This window comes from Heptranchias perlo, chromosome 7 (genome assembly GCF_035084215.1).
Source record: "Heptranchias perlo isolate sHepPer1 chromosome 7, sHepPer1.hap1, whole genome shotgun sequence".
Classification (NCBI taxonomy): Eukaryota; Metazoa; Chordata; class Chondrichthyes; order Hexanchiformes; family Hexanchidae; genus Heptranchias; species Heptranchias perlo.
This window is the reverse complement of record NC_090331.1, coordinates 41,413,622-41,437,022: the sequence shown is the minus strand read 5'-3', so window position 1 is coordinate 41,437,022 and position 23,401 is coordinate 41,413,622. Positions and strand designations below refer to the sequence as shown.

General features: G+C 45.8%; 1 protein-coding gene across 1 annotated transcript in view; it reads right to left on the bottom strand.

Annotated features, from left to right (window-relative positions):
• Positions 1 to 23,401, bottom strand: part of LOC137323645 (adenylate cyclase type 10-like) — a 129,614-nt gene that overhangs the window by 38,246 nt on the left and 67,967 nt on the right. The window contains exon 14 of the mRNA XM_067987376.1: positions 15,476 to 15,668. Within this exon, the coding sequence (XP_067843477.1) occupies positions 15,476 to 15,668 (193 nt within the window). The remainder of the gene's footprint in view (positions 1 to 15,475; positions 15,669 to 23,401) is intronic.

Below are 23,401 nucleotides of genomic sequence, written 5' to 3'. Positions count from 1 at the left end.
TCAGACGCTGCATGGTGATAGGTTCCACAGGTGTGCTGATGAAAGTGACCACCCCTTCCACATTGGAAAGGATGGGCTCCAAGCTCTGCGCAAAGTATTGTGCCATGTTGGAGGTGAACTCTTCCATGCTCCTTGACATTGTACGCAAGCTTTCCATGATTTTCTATGATTCTATGATTCTTTCCAGCAGGCTTCCTGGTGCACCAAACATTTGGTTTTGTATACCCATAAGGCTTCTTCAGTAGCCTGGCCCATTGAAGTCATCATCTGACTCCTCTGCAGTAGAACTAGTGTGTGACCTCGCCCTCTGGCGAGCTGGCACCTGTGGTGTCCTTTCTCCCAGCTTTGGCTCCTGCGCACTTGTACCCGGTGTCTCACCACGTGCAGATCCCTCCTGTATCCTATCTTCTAAAGTACGCGCAATGTCAGTCTCTGAGCTGGTGGTTGCGAGAGGAAGATCAAGTGACGGTGTCTCTTCGTCATCACTGTCTTCTTCTTCTTCCTCCTCTGTCTGGGAAGGTTCCAATTCTTGGGTATCTGAAATGATAAAGGGGCCATTTTAGGTAGTGGTGGGGGGACAGGACAGAGTGAGAGGTGCGTGCTTACATCATCTGCAGCTTATGGGCAGCATTTTAGCACCCGCTATCGGGTGCGTTCCTGGCGGGGGGCCCCGAAAATCGTGAAATCCCGGAGCGGGACCGGAGCCCGCCTCGAACCCGCGCAGTTCCGGGTTCCCCGCTGACGCGCCGGGTTGCGCGCGCAGCCCCCGCTGGTGGGAATCCCGCAGGCAATTAAAGCCAGCGAGATGCCACTTGAACGTATTTATTTAGGTATTTCAGGTCATTAACTGACCTGATTAAGGGATTATGTGAGGAGGGGTGGGATGTTAGAGCAACCTGCGACTGTTTCCCACACTGGGGGAAACACTCCCAGTTCAAGTGGACCTGTTGCAGCCATCAGCCTGTGGCAGCTGCAAAGGTCCATTTGACAGGTGGGGGGGTGGGGGGGGGGGGGGGGAGACCCTCACTCATTGCAGGAGGCCACTCTGTCACTTGGGACAAAGTTTGGCCTCCACCACCCTCCTCCTGACAATCAAAATCACCAACTTGCACACTTACCCCGGTGTCCAGACACATGTACCTACCTTGCGGACCCCCTCAGATGTGCATCTTCTGGATGGGGGCCGCCGTAGCTGCAGTCATGACCTCCTCGGAGGGCGAACAGCATCACCAGCCTCGCCATCCACTTCTGACACGTGGAGCTCCACAACAGAGTGCTGTGACACATCCACCTGCACAGCAGGAGGGAGGGCTACCACAGAGAGAGATGCGTCGCAGAGGGCACTACCCTCGCCACAGGGTCCACAGACCGAGGCTCAGCTTCCTGGACCTCTCTGAGCAGCAGTGCACACGGAGGCTCAGAGAGGTCGACATGTAGTCGTGGACATCTGCAGCCTCCTTCATGCCAAGCTGCTCCTGGCTGGCCCGAGCACCATCTTCTTACCTGTCACTGTCAAAGTCACCACTGCCCTCAACAACCTCTCCTCCGCATCCTTCCAGGGTGCAACCGGGGACATCGCCGACGTCTCTCAGCCGTCTGCACAAAAGAGCCCTGAAAATACACCTACACCCACTCTGCAGTGACACAATGGGTGGCATCATTTGTGGGTCTTCATAGTGACCCTCAGGAAAGGGCATTATTGCACAGACCAGACAAGATTCGCGAAGACATGGCAGTAGTGGTGCCAATATAATATGTAATGTGAGTTGGTCAGAAATTCAATATAAGTAACAACCATGACAAACCCTCAAACACCCTTGTGCATCCCCTTCATGCTCACGACACATTTGCCTTATGCTGCCTACTGCACATATGTGATACATGCCCTGTGGCTGCAGCACAGGTAGTGGCAGGTTGAGTGAGGCTGGCCGTGAAAGAGATGCATGAGAGGGTGAGTACAAGATAGAGCCATGAGATTGTATGAGGATTGGGTTGAGTGGTAGTGGCGGGATGAGTACTGGCGAGGTGAGTAGGTGCAGGTACGATGAGGATGAGGTTTGAGTGGGTATGAGGGGTGATTTGACAGAGTAGTGTTGGCAGTGCAGAAGGAGATGTGGGTTGGGGGCGGTGATGTGGCAGACGGAGTGTAGGGGACAGAGTAAGTGTACTCACTTTGGCTGACCTACTTCGGTCATTGGAGCGCCTCCTGCACTGTATGCAGGTGGGCGATATGTTGGTGGTGCTGGTGACCTCCTCTGCCACCTCGAGCCAGGCCTTCTTGGTGGCAGAGGCAGGCCGCTTCCTCCCGCCCGCCGGGAGGAAGATCTCTGTCCTCTCCCTCCTCCTCACCCCATGCATTGATACCTGGAGTGAGGCATCATTAAACTGGGAGCAGCCTTCCCCCTGGGCTGCTCCATGCTATGATTTTTTCTGTTTGTTGCAGCATCTGTCAGTGGAGGACTGCCCCTTTAAATAGGGCTCCTCCAGCTGACAGATCTTACTGCGCATGCGCAGTCCGCCCAACGCGCAGATCAGCAGTGGGGAACCCGGAGGACCAGGTAAGTGGATCCAATTAGTGGATTGTACGCTACAATCGCGCGGGGAGCTGACTAATTTCACCGGGCGCGTTACCCAGGCGCCCGATAGCCCCCCCGCCGAGAACCCGCAGCCCTGCTAACATCGGGCCCTATGAGTCAGAAGAGATTGTGGGATGAGGGAGAAGTGGGAAGACACAAGAAGGATTAGGTATGCAGAGATCCTTATCATCAACCCCTCCCTCTCCAATGCCACCAGTGATCACAGCCTCGGCAATGCTGCCTTCCCATGAAGGCCAGCACCGTCTCCTCCATGGGTGTTAAAACATGCAGGCGCCTTTCCTCCTCCAGCGTTTTGCTGCTGTCTCCTGTTATGAGCCACCTTCTTCTGCAAGAAAGAGGGAAGTGTGTTCGTGAGTGTCCTGCGGTATGTTTGGATGATGTGGCTATCATGATTGAATAACTGCCAATGTCTGTGTGCTGTGAGTTGTGGGTGTGAGGCCTGCAACAGTGCTAAATGTGTGAGAGTGAGGTGAAGCATATGAATTGAATTGTTGAGTACTGATTGATAGAGATTGTTGGTAAGTGGGGGATGGGTGTTGTAAATTGAACAGTTGATGAAGGTAGTGGTAGGGTGTACCATTTGAAGATTCAACTCACCTTGACAACTCTTGTCCGATCATTAAACTTCTTCCTGCATTGCATCCATGTTCTTGGAGCTATATTCCTGACATTGACCTCCGCTGCTATTTCCTCACACTGCCTCCTCATCATATGTCTTGAGGGCTTCTGGCCCCCTGTGGATAGAGGATGTCGCTCCTCCTCTCCAACTCCTGCGCCAAGGCCTCTAGTGCAGTATCAGAAAATCTTGGTGCTCTCTCACATGTTGAGCAATTCTTCGAAGTATTGGAGCACAGGTTCAGTTCACAAAGGATTTCCACCACTTCTTCAAGCCACAATGCACCTCTCCTTTAAGAGGTGCAAGCTGCCGTAAAGTAGCGTTGGCCAATCGCGACATCAGGCCCCCTGCAGATGTGTGCAGCCTATCAGGAGTGCAGGTAAAGCTAGCTGAATGCAGCAATCAGTCAAATCAGCAGGCAGCACAAATTTAACTTACTGCCTGATGCGCAATGAACCGGCATGGGTTAAGCGCGTACTGCGATCCCTTCGTCCATTTTCGGGGATTATCCAATTTAATCCCCTTTGGATTTAATATGGGTTAAAAAAATGGTAATGGTGAAAATAATGGGACTTAAGATAGATAAATCTCCAGGCTGATGGTATCCACCCCAGAGTATTAAAAGAAGTAGGTAAGGAAATTGCAGATGTGTTCGTCATAAGCTTCCAAAGCTCTCTTAATTTGGGAATTGTGCCATTGGATTGGAAAATTGCAAATGTCACTCCATTATTTAAGAAGGTTGGACAGAAAAACCAGGTAACCACAGACCTGTCAGTCTAACATCAGTTGCAGGGAAGTTACTAAGATCAGTCATTAGGGACAGAGTGACTGAGCACCTGGACAAATATGAGTTGATCAGAGAGAGTCAGCATGGATTTGTGAATGGTAAGTCATGTTTGACTAATCTAGTTGAATTTTCTGAGGAGGTCACTAACATGGATAAGGAAATGTCTATGGATGTTATCTATATGGACTTCCAGAAGGCATTTGATAAAGTTCTGCGCAAGAGATTATTAGCAACAATGAAAGGGCACAGAATTGGAAGCAACCTTGAGACATGGGTTGGAAATTGGTTGGGAGGTAGGAGACAGAGAGTAGGGATAAAGGGGCGTATTCTGATTGGTGGGATGTGACAAGTGGTATTCCCCAGGGATCTGTTCTGGGACCTCAGCTTTTCATCATGTTTATCAATGACTTGGGTGAAGGAATAGAGAGTTGTATATCCAAGTTGGTCCTAAATTGGGAGGCAGGTGGAGCAGGAAGTTACAAAAGAACATAGACAGATTAAGTGAGTGGGCAAAACTACGGCAGATGGAGTTCAATGTGGGGAAGTGTGAGGTCATCCACTTTGGATCCAACAAAGGCAAATCGGAGTATTTTCTAAAAGGTGAGAAACTGGGAGCTGTGGAGGATCAAAGAGATTTGGGTGTCCATGTGCACAAATCACTAAAAGCTAATGGACAGGTACAAAAAGCAATCAAAGAGACTAATGGAATGTTGGCCTTTATCTCAAGGGGGCTGGAATATGAAAGGGAGGAGATTATGCTTCAGTTGTACAGAGCCTTAGTCAGACCCCAGCTGGAGTATTGCGTTTAGTTCTGGGCACGACACCTCAGGAAGGATATATTGGCCTTGGAGGGCATGCAGCGTAGATTCACCAGAATGATACCAGGGCTTAATGGGTTAAATTATGATGGACAGGTTTCATAAACTTGGCTTGCATTCCCTTGAGTTTAGAAGAATGAGCAGTGATCTAATTGAGCTGTTTAAAATGATGAAAGGATTTGATAGAGCAGACACAGATAAACTCTTTCCTTTGGTTACTGATGGCGGAATCCAGAACAAGGGGGCATAATCTCAAAATTAGAGCTAAGCCATTTAGGAGTGAAATCAGGAAGCACTTGTTCACACAAAGGGTACTATAAAACTGGAACTCTCTTCCCCAAAAGGCTGTGGATGCTTGAAACTTTCAAGACAGATTGACAGATTTTTGTTAGGTAAGGGTGTCAAGGGATATGGAGCAAAGGTGGGTAAATGGAGTTGAGTTACAGATCAGCCGTGATCTAATTGAATGGCAGAATAGGCTCAAGGGACTGGATGGCCTACACCTGTTCCAATGTTCCTAATCAGTACTTCTCCATGTTGAATACCATTTGGAGGAAGCACTGAGGGTAGCAAAGGCATAGAACATACTTGAAGTGGGGGACTTCAATGTCTATCACCAACAGTGGCTCAATAGAACCACCACTGGCTGAGCTGGCCAAGTCCTGAAGGACATAGTTGCCAGATTGGGCTTGCAACAGATTGTCTGAGAACCAACATGAGGGAATAACCTACTAGTCCTCACCAATATACCTGTTGCAGATGCATCTGTCCATGACGGAATACGAGAAGTGACCGCCGCACAGTCCTTGTGGAGACCATGTCCCATCTACACCCTCCGTTATGTTGTGTGGCACTACCACTACCACTGTGCTAAGTGGGATAGATTAAGAACAGATCTAGCAGCTTAAAACTGGGCATCCATGAGATGCTATCGACCATCAGTAGCAGCAGTGTAACCTCTTGGCCTCGTATCCCTCACCATCCATTACCATCAAGCCAGATGACGAACCCTGGTTCAATGATGAGTGTAGAAGAGCATGCCGGGAGCAACACCAGGAACAGCTGAAAATGAGGTGCCAACCTGGTGAAGCTACACCACAGGATTACTTGCATGCTAAACAGCGGGAGCAGAATGCCAAATGCAGAGCTAAGTGATCCCACAACCAACGGATCACGTCAAAGCTCTGCAGACCTTCCACATCGAGTTGCGAATGGTGGTGGACAATTTAGTAACTAACGGTAGAAGGAGGGTCCATGAGGAAAAAACTTACTTGACCTCGTCCTCACCAATCTCCTTGTCGCAAATGCATCTGTCCATGACAGTATTGGTAGGAGTGACCACTGCACAGTCCTCGTGGAGACCAAGTCCCGTCTTCACACTGAGGACGCCATCCAATGTGTTGTGTGGCGCTACCACCGTGCTAAATGGGATAGATTCAGAACAGATCTAGCAGCTCAAAACTGAGGCGCTGAGGGTCATCAGCAGCAGAATTGTATTCCAGCACAATCTGTAACCTCATGGCCTGGCATATTCCTCACTCTACCATTACCAACAAGCCAGGGCATCAACCCTGGCTCAATGAGGAGTGCAGAAGAGCATACCTAAAAATGAGGTGCCAACCTGGTGAAGCTACAACTCAGGACTACATGCATGCTGAACAGCAGAAGCAACATGCTATAGACAGAGCTAAACGATTCCACAACCAACGGATTGGATCAAAGCTCTGCAGTCCTGCCACATCCAGTCGTGAATGCTGGTGGACAATTAAACAACTAACTGGAGGAGGAGGCTCTGTAAACATCCCCATCTTCAATGATGGCGGAGTCCAGCGCGTGAGTGCAAAAGACAAGGCTGAAGCATTTGCAACCATCTTCAGCCAGAAGTGCCGAGTGGATGATCCATCTGGGCCTCCTCCCGATATCCCCACCATCACAGAAGCCAATCTTCAGCCAATTTGATTCGCTCCATGCAATATCAAGAAACGGCTGAGTGCACTGGATACAGCAAAGGCTATGGGCCCCGACAACATCCCAGCTGTAGTGCTGAAGACTTGTGCTCCAGAACTAGTCGCGCCTCTAGCCAAGCTGTTCCAGTACAGCTACAACACTGGCATCTACCCAACAATGTGAAAAATTGCCCAGGTATGTCCTGTCCACAAAAAGCAGGACAAATCCAATCCGGCCAATTACTGCTTCATCAGTCTACCCTCAATCATCAGCAAAGTGATGGAAGGTGTCGTCGACAGTGCTATCAAGCGGCACTTACTCACCAATAAACTGCTCACCGATGCTCAGTTTGGGTTCCGCCAGGACCAGTCAGCTCCAGATCTCATTACAGCCTTGGTCCAAACATGGACAAAAGAGCTGAATTCCAGAGGTGAGGTGAGAGTGACTGCCCTTGACATCAAGGCAGCATTTGACCGAGTGTGGCACCAAGGAGCCCTAGTAAAATTGAAGTCAATGGGAATCAGGGGGAACACTCTCCAGTGGCTGGAGTCATACCTAGCACAAAGGAAGATGGTAGTGGTTGTTGGAGGCCAATCATCTCAGCCCCAGGACATTGCTGCAGGAGTTCCTCAGGGCAGTGTCCTAGGCCCAACCATCTTCAGCTGCTTCATCAATGACCTTCCCTCCATCATAAGGTCAGAAATGGGGATGTTCGCTGATGACTGCACAGTGTTCAGTTCCATTCGCAACCCCTCAAATAATGAAGCAGTCCGAGCCCGCATGCAGCAAGACCTGGACAACATCCAGGCTTGGGCTCATAAGTGGCAAGTAACATTCGCGCCAGACAAGTGCCAGGCAATGACCATCTCCAACAAGAGAGAGTCTAACCACCTCCCCTTGACATTCATAGGAACATAGGAACAGGAGTAGGCCATTCAGCCCCTCGTGCCTGCTCCACCATTCGATAAGATCATGGCTGATCTGTGATCTAACTCCATATACCTGCCTTTGGCCCATATCCCTTAATACCTTTGATTGCTAAAAAGCTATCTATCTCAGATTTAAATTTAGCAATTGAGCTAGTATCAATTGCCGTTTGTGGAAGAGAGTTCCAAACTTCTACTACCCTTTGTGTGTAGAAATGTTTTCTAATCTCGCTCCTGAAAGGTCTGGCTCTAATTTTTAGACTGTGCCCCCTACTCCTAGAATCCCCAACCAGCGGAAATAGTTTCTCTCTATCCACCCTATCTGTTCCCCTTAATATCTTATAAACTTCGATCAGATCACCCCTTAACCTTCGAAACTCCAGAGAATACATCCCCAATTTGTGTCATCTCTCCTCGTAACTTAACCCTTGAAGTCCAGGTATCATTCTAGTAAACCTACGCTGCACTCCCTTCAAAGCCAATATGTCCTTCCGAAGGTGCGGTGCCCAGAACTGCTCACAGTACTCCAGGTGCGGTCTAACCAGGGTTTTGTATAGCTGCGGCATAACTTCTGCCCCCTTGTACTCCAGTCCTCTAGATATAAAGGCCAGCATTCCATTAGCCTTCTTGATTATTTTCTGCACCTGTTCATGACACTTCAATGATCTATGTACCTGAACCCCTAAGTCCCTTTGGACATCCACTGTTTTTAACTTTTTACCATTTAGAAAGTACCCTGTTCTGTCCTTTTTTGATCCAAAGTGGATGACCTCACATTTGTCACATTGAATTCCATTTGCCACAGTTTTGCCCATTCACCTAATCTATCAATATCGCTTTGTAATTTTATGTTTTCATCTACACTGCTTACAATGCCACCAATCTTTGTGTCATCGGCAAACTTAGATATGAGACTTTCTATGCCTTCATCTAAGTCGTTAATAAATATTGTGAATAATTGAGGCCCCAAGACAGATCCCTGCGGGACTCCACTAGTCACATCCTGCCAATGTGAGTACCTACCCATTATCCCTACTCTCTGTCGCCTTTCGCTCAGCTAACTTCCTAACCAAGTCCGTACTTTTCCCTTGATTCCATGGGCTTCTATCTTAGCTAAGTCTCTTATGTGTGATCTCATCAAATGTCTTCTGGAGTCCATATAAATAACATCCATTGACATTCCCCTGTCCACTACTTTAGTCACCTTTTCAAAAAATTCAATCAGGTTTGTCAGGCACGACCTACCTTTCACAAATCCATGCTGGCTCACTCTGATTAACTGAAAATTCTCGAGGTGTTCAGTCACCCTATCCTTAATTATAGACTCCAGCATTTTCCCCACAACAGATGTTAGGCTAACTGGTCTATAATTCCCTGGTTTCTCTCTCTCTCCTTTCTTAAAAAGCGGAGTGACATGTGCAATTTTCCAATCCAGAGGGACAGTGTCGAATCCCCCACGATCAACATCCTGGGGGTCACCATTGACCAGAAACTTAACTGGACCAGCCATATAAATACAGTGGCTACAAGAGCATTCTATGGCGAGTGACTGACCTCCTGACTCCCCAAAGCCTTTCCACCATCAACAAGGCACAAGTCAGGAGTGTGATGGAATACTCTCCACTTGCTTGGATGAGTGCAGCTCCAACAACACTCAAGAAGCTCGACACCATCCAGGACAAAGCAGCCCACTTGATTGGCACCCCATCCACCACCCTAAACATTCACTCCCTTCACCACCGGCACACTGTGGCTGCAGTGTGTACCATCCACAGGATGCACTGCAGCAACTCGCCAAGGCTTCTTCGACAGTACCTCCCGAACCTGTGACCTCTGCCACCTAGAAGGACAAGAGCAGCAGGCACATGGGAACAACACCACCTGCACGTTCCCCTCCAAGTCACACACCATCCCGACTTGGAAATATATCGCCGTTCCTTCATCGTCGCTGGGTCAAAATCCTGGAACTCCCTTCCTAACAGCACTGTGGTAGAACCGTCACCACACGGACTGCAGCAGTTCAAGAAGGCGGCTCACCACCACCTTCTCAAGGGCAATTAGGGATGGGCAATAAATGCTGGCCTCGCCAGCGACGCCCAGATCTCATGAACGAATAAAAAAAAATGAACATCCTCATCCTCAAGGGTGGTGCAGCTCAGCACGTGACTGCTAAAGAGAAGGCTTAATCACTTGTAACCATTTAAGTCAGAAGTGCGGAGCAGATAATTCTTCTTGGCCTCCTCCCGAGGTCCCCATCTTCACAGATGCTAGTCTTCAGCCAATTTCATTCACTCCATGTGACATCAAGAAACAGCTGAGTGCACTGGACACAGCCAAGACTATGGGCCCAACAACTTCCTGGATGGTGTGCTGCTCCAGAACTAGCAGTGCCCTAGCCAAACTGTTCCAGTACAACACTGTGTTCCAGCTATTAACACTAGTAATGTGGAAAAATGGCCAGGTATATTCTCTCCACAAAAAAGCAAGACAAATACAACCAAGCCTACGACAGCCCTATCAGCCTACTCCCAATCATCAGCAAAATGATGGAAAGAGTTGTCAACATTGCTTTCAAGTGGCACTTACTCACCAATAACCTGCTCAGTGATGTTCAGTTTGGTTGCTGCCAGATCACTTGGCTCCAGACCTATTACAGACTTGGTCCAAACATGGACTCAGGAGCTGAATTGCAGAGGTGAGGTGAGAGTAACTGCTCTTGGCAACAAGAGTGGCATCAAGGAGCCCTAGTAAAACTGAAGTCAACCCACTGGCATCCCGTGGCTGCAGGGGTGTAGTGCTAAGCAGAAGTGGCAGTACCTCTGATTGGGGGCATGCCTTACCCTCGGATGGTCCCCAATCTTTGTTCCTCTCTGATTACACGGCTCACACTTATGGCTCAAAGTAGTCGCTTGTGCATGGCAGAGTCCATACCCCAGGAAACTGCGTCGGCTTGCAGGCTAAAGTAGGTGAGGGTAGCCCACAGATTTGTATCCCGGGTGATAGAGGCACCCATCTCGTCAGTGCATGAGGACTGCTGTAGCAAATTTGGTGGATTGGGCAGATACGCTAATTTCTCCGGCCAAGAAAGCATGGTAGCAAGGCTTTGTGGAAAGCTCAGGTCTTCGGTATGGGTGCATCAGATACTGCAGGCCATTCACTGCAGCCCTCCCCATCTCCAGATGTCTCGACTTTGTCTTGCCACTGGATTCAGATGTGGGGGGCAGAGAAAGTGAGGCAAACTCTGCAAGTTTCCCTCACTTAAATCAATCTCACCCGTAAGTGCAATTCTTGTAATCTGATCATGAAGGCACGACATGGCTATGATAATCAGGTGCAAACGTCTGATGATTGAATCCTGAAAAAGATTTTTTATGGCACACTGACAATTGGGAAGCGATTTTGTGGTGGACAGGAAAAGAGATATAAAGACTGTTTAATAGCAGCTCTGAAACAGTGCAAAATAGATGTCCATAAGTGGGAACAATTTGCTCAAGATAACAAAGCATGGCAAAAAAACATCCATGAAGGCACCTCCTACTATGAGGCCCGTCGCGTTGCTGATGCTAAATGTAACTACAAGCTGAAAAACCAAGATTCCCAACTGGTACTTTTTTTATTCATTCATGGGATGTGGGCGTCGCTGGGAAGGCCAGCATTTATTGCCCATCCCTAATTGCCCTTGAGAAGGTGGTGGTGAGCCACCTTCTCGACAACTGAGTGGCTTGCTAGGCCATTTCAGAGGGCAGTTAAGAATCAACCACATTGCTGTGGGTCTGGAGTCACATATAGGCTAGACCGGGTAAAGAAGGCAGGTTTCCTTCCCTAAAGGAGATTAATGAACCAGATGGGTTCTTACGACAATCCGGCAGTTTCATGGTCACCATTACTGATACTAGCTTTTTATTCCAGATTTTTTAATTTATTTTTAATTCACTGAATTTAAATTCCCCAGCTGCCGTGGCAGGATTTGAACTCATGTCTCCAGATTATTAGTCAATCTCCTCAGGTATATCCTCGGTCCACTGTTCACTCTGTGGACGTTCATTCCTAGCAAAAATCAGTCTCATTACAACAACAACTTGCATTTATATAGCACCTTTAACATAGTAAAACATCCCAAATTGCTTCACAGGAGCATTATTAAACAATATTTGACACTGAGCCACATAAGGAGATATTAGGACAAGTGACCAAAAGCTTGGTTAAAGAGGTAGGTTTTAAGAACCATCTTAAAGGGGGAAAGAGAGGTACAGAGGTGGAGAGGTTTAGGGAGGGAATTCCAGAGCTTAAGGCCTAGGCATCTGAAAGCATGGCCACCAATAGTAGAGTGATTAAAATAGGGGATGCGCAAGAGGCCAGAATTGGAGGAGCGCAGAGATCTCGGAGGGTTGTAGGGCTGGAGGAGGTTACAGAGATAGGGAAGGGCGAGGCCATGGAGGGATTTGAAAACAAGAATGAGATTAGTCTCATCAAAGAACTCACTGCAAAAAGTTAGATAATATTCTGGCTGCATTCTTCGATATTGAAGGACGAACAAACCATGGCTGCAGTGTGTACTATCTACAGGATGTGCCGCAGCAATGCACCATGGTTTCATTGGCAGTACCTCTCAAACCTGTGACCTCCACAACCTAGAAGGACATGAGCAATAGGTGCATGGAAATATCATCACCTCGAAGTTCCCCTCCAAGTCACACTATTCCTTCATCGTTACTGGGTCAAAATCCTGGAACACCCTACCTAACAGCATTGTGGGAGCACCTTCACCACACAGACTGCAGCAACAACAACTTGCATTTGTATAGCATCTTTAATGTAGTAAAACATTCCAAGGCGCCTCACTGGAGCGTAATCAGACAAAAATTGACACCCGGCCACAGAAGGAGACATTAGGGCAGGTGACCAAAGAAGGTCCACCACCATCTTCTCAAAGCAACTGGGGAGGGGCAATAAATGCTGGCCCTGCCAGCAATGCCCATATCCCAGGAAGAAAAAAAAAATCCATTCCCATTGTACTTTCCAGCAGGGGTCACTTGATAGAAATCAGGAGTAGGATGTCCAGCTGACTTTTTCCTCTCTATTAACAATTTTCCCCTCTATAGCCTGAGGCCAATTGTAGCATTGTACTATTCCCTTGCTGAGATCATTTAATTTCCTGCAGACTGGGGATCAAACCTGGGATCTCCCTGGTCTGCTTGGTTCAGTGCATGTACTAAACTGGGGCAATTTAAAATCTTTTTCACTTTAGATTTTCCCCTCCCATTTTCTTTTTGTTGCAGGCTGTGACCTATTATATATCCTACTCCAGTTGGTGACAATCCCATAAGCCTCTCCAATAATTGCACTGTGTTACACCATAATTAGCTAATAGGAAACATGGTTCAAAAACAGAATATCAAATGAAGTTAATTTTTTCCTTCTGAGGCAATGGAATGTCTTACTCATACATAAGTTATACATAAGCAATACAATAAGTTCTTTTAAAAATGAAAAAAATCAAATTATGACTAGTGTTCATTAATCTTTGCAACCAAATATCAAATTAATCCCAACATTACAATTACAAAAGTAGTGCACAGAGGACTGTCAATGGATGTTATTTATATGGACTTCCAGAAGGCATTTGATAAAGTCCCACATAAGAGACTGTTAGCTAAGATAGAAGCCCATGGAATCAAGGGAAAAGTACGGACTTGGTTAGGAAGTTAGCTGAGCGAAAGGCGACAGAGAGTAGGCATAATGGATGGGTACTCACATTGGCAGGATGTGACTAGTGGAGTCCCGCAGGGATTTGTCTTGGGGCCTCAATTACGCACAATATTTATTAACGACTTAGATGAAGGCATAGACAGTCTCATATCTAAGTTTGCCGATGACACAAAGATTGGTGGCATTGTAAGCAGTGTAGATGAAAACATAAAATTACAAAAATTGATAGATTAGGTGAATGGGCAAAACTGTGGCAAATGGAATTCAATGTAGGCAAATGTGAGGTCATCCACTTTGGACCAGAAAAGGATAGAACAGGGTATTTTCTAAATGGTAAAAAGTTAAAAACAGTGGATGTCCAAAGGGACTTAGGGGTTCAGGTACATAGATCATTGAAGTGTCATGAATAGGTGCAGAAAATAATCAATAAGGCTAATGGAATGCTGGCCTTTATATCTAGAGGACCAGAGTACAAGGGGGCAGAAGTTATGCTGGTTAGACTGCACCTGGAGTACTGTGAGCAGTTCTGGGCACCGCACCTTCGGAAGGACATATTGGCCTCGGAGGGAGTGCAGCGTAGGTTTACTAGAATGATACCCGGACTTCAAGGGTTAAGGTACGAGGAGAGATTACACAAATTGGGGTTGTATTCTCTAGAGTTTAGAAGGTTAAGGGGTGATCTGATCGAAGTTTAAGATATTAAGGAGAACAGATAGGGTGGATAGAGAGAAACTATTTCCGCTCGTTGGGGATTCTAGGAGTAGGGGGCACAGTCTAAAAATTAGAGCCAGACCTTTCAGGAGTGAGATTAGAAAACACTTCTACACACAAAGGGTGGTAGAAGTTTGGAACTCTCTTCCACAAACGGCAATTGATGCTTGTTCAATTGTTAATTTTAAATCTGAGATAGATAGCTTTTTGGCAACCAAAGGTATTAAGGGATATGGGCCAAAGGCAGGTATATGAAGTTCGATCACAGATCAGCCATGATCTTATCAAATGGCGGAGCAGGCTCGAGGGGCTGAATGGCCTACTCATGTTCCTATGTTTCTATATTGTTTAAACACTTTGTAAACAAATGAGATTTTGGTAACTGGACAAGTGCACTGTTGCACCGATATACATTCTATACCAAGCTACAGGCCACTGAACTTCTGAACTAAAAGTATTTGGGAGACCACTGAACTTTTGAACTAAAAGTGACCCTATCTAGGACTGCAGGCAGAAGCATTTTTAATTAGATCATGCTTGTGTGAGCTTATCACTTGATTCAGATGCTTTAATTGTGTAGACATCAATGTTCTTGATTGAGTTTTGCCTTTGTCAACTAATTGCTAATACTGCAGAGATGGGTTGCAAACAGGTGTTCTCTGTGGGAAAATTGTAGCTTTGTCGAGATAACAAGGAAATGCATGTAATGACGAACATGGCAGCTGAATCGTAATTGACTTGAGATTACAGAGAAATGCAGGAATGGCTCTACAGTATCCTTGAGGAGAGATAACCATTAATGAAATTAACAAAGATTAGGTATAAAATGCCCGAGTAACCACTGTGTTTAGAACAGGCCTAGGGTAAGAGGAGCTTCACCATAATACATTTTTTTCTCTAGGTCAGGTCATTCGTTCTTGATCTGTATAGTACTGTAAATAAATTCTGTTGAATTAAACTTCTCCATGAGCATGTTTATTTCTGGTGTCTGCATCACTGATTACACAAACAAGAACTAGTGTAGTCAATAGCTTGATTAATATTTGCCAATTACTCATCACTAACTTGAAGTGGCTTTATACTTAGAGCTTCTGTACCTCAGATTGTCGGAGAGTGATGTCTGTTTGCTGGCTCCTCACATTTACACTGCTAAAATCAGTTCTCTGGTCTTAATGGCAAAATGGTAACCCTATGAAAATGTGGGTCTAGAGCTCTGTATTGAGATAAGAGAGCTGGTTTTAGTAGTGCAAATGCAGGGAGTCAACACACCAAGATTGATCTTCTGAGACCCCAACTACAAGGACACCATATGTAAAAGTGCATTTGGTTAATGTTTACAAATGAGAGATTGGTTGTTTCAGTACCTTTACAAAAAGAAGGTCATTTAAAAGACTCAAATCTTCTACCAGCTCTGGCTTTGTTATCTTGGTAAGTAAGACTCTTTCTCGTTCTACGTAACTTTTACAGTGGTTCACCTGAAGCAGCAGAGCCATCATAGTTTGAATCGTATAATAGGGCTCTGTGATATCCATTTTTCCCAATTCAAATGGTAACACCCTGTATCAGAGATAAAGTGAAAAATTGATTATTTAATTCACATTAACATTTCATTACTTTCTTGATATCCAAAGGGTATATATTCCCTCATTTACAGAATCCTAGGGAAGGGATTTTAATTGGGAGCAAGTTGTGGGTGGACAGGGGACGGGTACGACGTCAAATCTCAACTCCCTGACGTCATCAATTTGAGGCCCGGGCTATATTTACACCTGAGCCTCAGTTACATCCTGGTGGCCAATTGCCCACCAGAAACAGGCAGAAATGGACAGCTGACTGGCTGCTAGCAGGCAAAGAGCAGACAGCCTTTGGACTGGCACTCAGGTAAGTCATGGAGAGGGTGGGGGGGTCTCGTGGGAGGGAAGGAGGAGAGCCCAGGGCAGCAGAGGCTGAGACATTTCTTGTGAGGCCAGGAGGAGTAGTCCTGCAATTACAAATGTTTGGCAGCCACCAAGGAAAGTTTAACATGTATTTTACAGGGCCTCTTCTTCATGCAGACCAGGTTTCACTAATGAGGTTCCCGTCTGAGTCAGGCGGTCATCTTGGCCGGCTAAATAAAAAGGCCCAGTTAAGTTGATGGCTGGTGGGAATCAAGCAGGAACGGGGTGGCAAGTTTCCGGAGGCAATTTTAACTGCTTTCCAGACGGGTGGGGGGAGTTAAAATCACCACCACAACGTATAGTATAGTTGCAATATTTATGGCAATCTTATTGCCGGCACATTGTTGTTTTCAACAAACTACATAACTACATTTACAAAGGCAGACGCATACAGACATAGGACTGCTCCCTACGTGCTGCTCCGACTCAGTTCATCACTATTTCATGGTAAACCACTTTAAAGTATATATTGTTTCAATAAGTCAGAGCTAGAAAAACATCACTGTTAGAGTTGTTAAGCAAAGACATTTAGTTTACAATTTATTACTGCAACAATCTTAACCTGTATTGGCACCAGAATTCATGGTGCTTAGAAGTATACAGACCACACAATGGGCGCTAAATTGGGCCACGTAGAGCCCGTTGTTTCGGCGCTATGCAGCCTCCCGAACATCCAAGATGGTGTCTTGGCTGTGCGCGCATGTTTCCAGCATGACGTGCGCTGGACGCCATCTTAGTATAGGAGTTAGCGCATATGCAAATACCGAATGCTGGCTGCATGTAAAGTAAGGAGAAAATGGAGCTGATTTAAAGTGATAGACACCATTTTGGCACTTAACGCTCAACTCAACGCACAGTCTCAACCCTGACCATCTGAACGTGTCTTAGAGTGCCTAGAGGACCACCACCAGTGCTATTTAAAGGGACCATGCAGGATTTACAGGTTAATGGCTGGATTATTGCTTCCGGCTGCCAAAACATTTGTAATTGTTTTTGGAGGTCTCCTATACTTGAATACTAGGACGCGGGGACATAGCCTAATATTTAGAGCCAGGACGTGCAGAAGTGAATTTGGGAAACACTTCTACATGCAAAGGGTGGGAGAAGTTTGGAACCCTCTTCTGCAAACGGCAGTTGATGCTAGCTCAATTGTGAATTCTAAATCTGAGATTGATAGATTTTTGTGAACCAAGGGTATTAAGGGATATGGGGCTAAGGCGGGTATATGGCGTTAAGTCACAGGTCCACCATGATCTCATTGAATAGCGGAAAAGGCTTGAGGGGCTAAATGCCACTGCCACTTGCTGCCTTCTGATATATGCCACCTTCTCCTGCAAGAAAGCATGACTTGTTTCTGGGTGATGTGCCTCTCATGGTTGAATAGTTGCCAGTGTGTGTGGCCTGTGAGTTGTGGGTAGGTGGCTTGCAACAGTGGTCATGTGTAAGTGTGAGAGGAAGCATCTGATTGGAAGAGTCGAGTACTGATGGAAAGAGTTTGTTGATATGTGGGTGATGGGGGGTATAGTGCATGGAGCAGTGGATGCGGCTAGCGGTGCAGTTGGTAGGAGACGCCACTTGACAATTGACCTCGTTCACCTTGACCATTCGTGTCAAAGCATTTAACTTCTTCCTACACTGCATCCATGTTCGCGGTGCAATGCACCTGGCATTTACCTCATCCTCTACTGTCTTCCACTGCCTTATGGGCATATGTCTGGAGGGCATCTTGCACCCCCCCCCCTCCACTGCGGATGTCCCTGCTTCTGTCCATCTCTTGCACCAAGGCCTCTAGTGCATCATCAGCGAAGCTCGGTGCACATACTCTTGCAGGCCTGAAACAAACTCTGATCGGCAGATTGGTGAGGTCTGGCGTGCAGATTGGAGGATGTGGGATTTAGTAGTGTGCAACCTTTATTCAATATTTTCACATAACTCAGTGTGTAAACATAGGGACAGGACCTGCATCTGTGTTTTACGTGTGTGATGCCTGATCTCCATTCAGACTCCATGTACATAGCAGACTGTTATTTTTAGCTAACTCACAGCCCAGTGCAATAGTATCATTCCCAAGGATCCACATAATCCGTCGTACTGTATATTATTGTCACCAACCCTCCAGGATTGTCCTGGAATTAAAGAGTAACCTCCAGGACACTGCTGCGAGCAAAAAAAACGGGAGAAAAATCATAGGGGCATGTGTGTGTTTTTTTTTTCTATTTTCTTTGAACATTTCCGTTTATTAGTTATAAAAGAAAATTAGAGATAGGATAAGAGGCTGTTTGAATGACAGTCAAGAGTCATCCAGTAAGGTGAGAAAGAGTCTGATCGCTTTCCAATTGGCCTTAGAAGGCGATGCACTGCGAGGATGGATGTGTCAGGCAACCAATGGCGGAAGTTTTGGGGTGGGTGGCAGGCCAATTGGAGGCAGAAGGTGATGTGATGAACATGATGATGCAGGTGCAGCAAGCAGTTAGGAAGGTAAATGGTATGTTGGCCTTCATTGCAAGAGGATTTGAGTACAGCAGCAAGGATGTCTTACTGCAGTTATACAGGGCCTTGGTGGGACCACACCTGGAGTATTGTGTGCAGTTTTGGTCTCCTTACCTAAGAAAGGATATACTTGCCATAAAGGGAGTGCAGCAAAGGTTCACCAGACTGATTCCTGGGATGGCAGGACTATCATATGAGGAGAGATTGGGTCAACTCGGCCTGTATTCACTTGAGTTTAGAAGAATTAGAGGGGATCTCATTGAAATGTATAAAATTCTGACAGGGCTAGACAGACTAGATGCAGGGAGGATGTTTCCCCTGGCTGGGTGTCCAGAACGAGGGGTCACCATCTCAGGACAATGGGGTAGGACATTTAGGACTGAAATGAGGAGAAATTTCTTCACTCAGAGGGTGGTGAACTTGTGGAATTCTCTACCACAGAAGGCTGTGGAGGCCAAGTCACTGAATACATTTAAGAAGGAGATAGATAGATTTCTAGACACAAAAGGCATCAAGGAATATGGGGAGAGAGCGGGAATATAGTATTGAGATAGAGGATCAGCCATTATGATATTGAATGGCGGAGCAGGCTCGAAGGGCCGAATGGCCTACTCCTGCTCCTATTTTCTATGTATTGTCTATCTTTAAGAGATTTTAAGAGACATCTTCCCTTTAAGAGATTAGGGCTCCCCCTGCTGGTGGAAAGTGTGAATTGCATTGATTCGACATGCAAGGCCTGGATTTGAACACAGCTTGCAGGTGAGTACTGAGGCAGGAGGCAGGACAAAGTTCTCGTCCTACCTCTGCAAAGGGGCCATTGGGCATGGGTTAATGGCGGATCACGCTACCTACGCCCAATAATAGGCCCTATCGAATTTTTCCCCCAATGTCTTTTTGTCTCACTGCTATTAGCAGACCAGGATTTTCCTGATACAGTGTTATGATGCAGAGAACTACAGCTATTTGATATGTAGTTTGAGTAGTAATGAGTTAGTCCAAGTTCTCTTTTGAGGATTATTGGCATTGTTATTACTTTTTGCCAAAATTACATGTTTTCCACAAAATATTTTTATGACATAGGCATACTATATTACAGCATGGTCCTCTTCTTTTCTCCCCTCCCAAAAATAGGTTTTCTTATAGGTTGATAAACAGGCATTACATGGAACTATCAGTGCACCAACTGGACAGGGAATACTTTTTAAAAAAAATGTTGTTAGAAAGAACAAATTTCAAACCATTTCATTTTTTACTTGCTATCGAAAGAGACTACTTGTCATTGTGACTTAGATTACAGACTTAAACATTGGATATCATGAAGATAATGTACCTATTTACAGCTTAGCTTATCTGAGATTCAACTACAGGCATGGAGATAAGTGGCCAAATCCATTTTGTTGTTTTCACTTTGTATGATAAACGAAGTGTTCTCCAACATCACAATTAGGGTTACCTCAACTCTCATGCTTCTCTGCAATATAATAACAACAGCTTGCTCTTACATAGCACTTTTCACAAACAAGGGTGCCAAGAAGGAAGTGGGAAAGAAATTAGGGGATGAGACTGAAGGAGAAGTCAAAAAAGTAGGTTTTGAGGAGGCTTTTTAACATTGGGAAAGAAGTGAAGAGAACATGGATATAGGAAGAGAATTCCAGAGTGGTGGCTGAAAGGCTCTGCCACAACAGTATAGCTGGAGGCAAGATGGGGGAGAGGGGGGACACTAGACTAGAATCAGAAGAGCACAGCATGCAAGCTGGGACATATGGCTGGAAAGATTGCAGAGATAGTGTGGAGAGAGATTGTGGTGGGATTTGAAGTGTGTAGCTTGGAGGAAGGTAGACTGCATGTAGCCTGCCTCTATAGAATCCTTGTTAAATCCTTTAAGCTTTAAATTGTTAGCTGTATGCAGAGTATTTCTAGCCTTCTCGCCAAAGGCTTAATGTATTCCTTCTATTGCCAAACTACTCTTGTGTTGATCCCCATCTCATCCCACATTCCTGTACAAACACAGATACCTCCTGCCTTTTTGCAAGGCAGGCATCAAATTCTGCCCTGGTTCCTGGATGCTCCATTCCCCACTCAGTTCCAGTAAATGAAAACTCTTAAAATGTGCTATAAGAGCAAAAGAAATAGGAGCAGGAGTAGGCCATACAGTCCCTCGAGCCTGCTCCGTCATTCAATAAGATCATGGCTGATCTTCTACCTCAACTCCACTTTCCTGCCCTATCCCCATATCCCTTGATTCCCTTAGTGTCCAAATATCCATCAATCTCAATATACTCAATGACTGAGCATCGACTGCCCTCTGGGGTAGAGAATTCCAAAGATTCACAAACCTCTGAGTGAAGAAATTCTTCTTCATCTCGGTCCTAAATGGCCGACCCCTTCTCTTGAGACTATGACCCCTAGTTCTAGACTCTCCAGCCAGGGGAAACAGCCTCTCAGCTTCTACCTTGTGAAGCCCTCTAAGAATTTTATATGTTTCAATGAGAAAACAACAAAATGGATTTGACCACTTATCTCCATGCTTGTTGTTGAATTTCAGATAAGCTAAGCTGTAATTAAAAGCAAAATACTGCGGATGCTGGAAATCTGAAATAAAAACAGAAAATCGTGGAAATGTTCAGCAAGTGAGGCTGCATCTGTGGAGGAAGAAATAGTAAACAGCAGAACCATTAGCAGGAACTTCAGATTATAACCACTGCTCCCATTTTCTCAGACAGCAGGCACTAGTAATGGTTCTGCTGTTGCCATTTACAGCTCCTCTAGACCCATCTTTTGTTTCTTTGCTTGTCCCATTACCACCCTCCTTGCCTTGCACCAGCATCCCTTTTGTCATTTAATCACTCCTGCCCTCCATCCAAAGACCTATCCTTTTGTTCTTTCCTCCCCTCCCCTTCCTCCACCCCCCCCCCCCACTCCACTTTGCCTGGCTCTACACTTGCTTAAAAACTGTTAAGTCTTTCACTTCTTCCAGTTCCGATGAAAGGTCATCGACCTGAAACGTTAACTATGCTTCTTTCTCCACAGGTGCTGCCTGACTTGCTGAGTATTTCCAGCACTGAACTGGAAGAAGTTAGAGATTTAATAGTTTGTATGCAAGTACAGAGCCAGGGAAAAATATGGAGGGGGATGAACTAAAAAAAGTGATAGGGTGGAGGGCAGGAGTGATTAAATGACAAAAAGGATGACTGTGCAAGGCAAAAGGGGGTGGTAATGGGACAATAAAAAAACAAAAGATGGGTCCCAGAGGAGGTGTAAATGGCAACAGCAGAACCATTACCAGCACCAGCTATCCGAGAAAATGGGAGCAGTGGATATGATCTGAAGTTGTTGAATTCACTGTAGAGGCCGGAAGTTTGTAAAGCGCCTAATTGCAAGATGAGGTGCTGTTCCTCGAGCTTGCGTTGAATGTAGGAGGCCAAGGACAGAGAGGTCAGAGTGGGAGTGGGATGGAGAATTAAAATGGCACGCAACCAGAAGCTCAGGGTCACGCTTGCGGACTGAACGGAGATGTTCAGCAAAGCAATCACCCAATCTGAGTTTGGTCACCCTAACGTAGAGGAGACCGCATCGTGAGCAGCAGTTACTGTATTCGCTGCTCACAATGCGGCCGCTTGCCACTTTAATTCACTCCCACTCTGACCTCTATGTCCTTGGCAAGCTTGAGGAACAGTACCTCACCTTTCAATTAAGCACTTTACAAACTTCCAGCCTCAACAATGAATCCAACAACTTCAGATCATATGCACCTCTCCCATTTTCTCAGACAGCAGGTCCTGGTAATGGTTCTGCTGTTGACATATACATGATGTTATTTAATGGTAAGGTTCTATTATAAAAAAATTCTATAAAATGAATACTGAACCATCTTCCAACTTGTGCCAAAGCTTGACACAGATATTTAAAAAGGGTAGTAGGCAGAAGGCTGGAAATTATAGACCAGTTAGCCTAACATCTGTGGTGGGTAAAATTTTGGAGTCTATTATTAAGGAGACAGTAGCGGAACATTTGGATAAACATAATTGAATAGGACAAAGTCAGCATGGCTTTACGAAGGGGAAGTCATATCTGACAAATTTGCTTGAGTTCTTTGAGGACATAACGTACAGGGTGGATAAAGGGGAGCCAGTGGACGTAGTGTATTTAGACTTCCAGAAGGCATTCGACAAGGTGCCGCATAAAAGATTATTGCTCAAGATAAAGAATCACTGGATTGGGGGTAATATTCTGGCATGGGTGGAGGATTGGTTATCTAACAGGAAGCAGACAGTTGGGATAAATGTTTCATTCTCGGACTGGCAACCAGTAGGCAGTGGTGTTCCGCAGGGGTCGGTGCTGGGTCCCCAACTCTTTACAATCTATATTAACGATTTGGAGGAGGGGACCAAGTGTAACATATCAAAGTTTGCAGATGATACAAAGATGGGAGGGAAAGTAGAGAGTGAGGAGGACATAAAAAACCTACAAGGGGATATAGACAGGCTGGGTGAGTGGGCGGAGATTTGGCAGATGCAATACAATATTGGAAAATGTGAGGTTATGCACTTTGGCAGGAAAAATCAGAGAGCAAGTTATTATCTTAATGGCGAGAAACTGGAAAGTGCTGCAGTACAAAGGGATCTGGGGGTCCTAGTGCAAGAAAATCAAAAAGTTAGTATGCAGGTGCAGCAGGTGATCAAGAAGGCCAACGGAATGTTGGCTTTTATTGCTAGGGGGATAGAATATAAAAACAGGGAGGTATTGCTTCAGTTATATAAGGTATTGGTGAGACCGCACCTGGAATACTGCATACAGTTTTGGTGTCCATACTTAAGAAAAGACATACTTGCTCTCGAGGCAGTACAAAGAAGGTTCACTCGG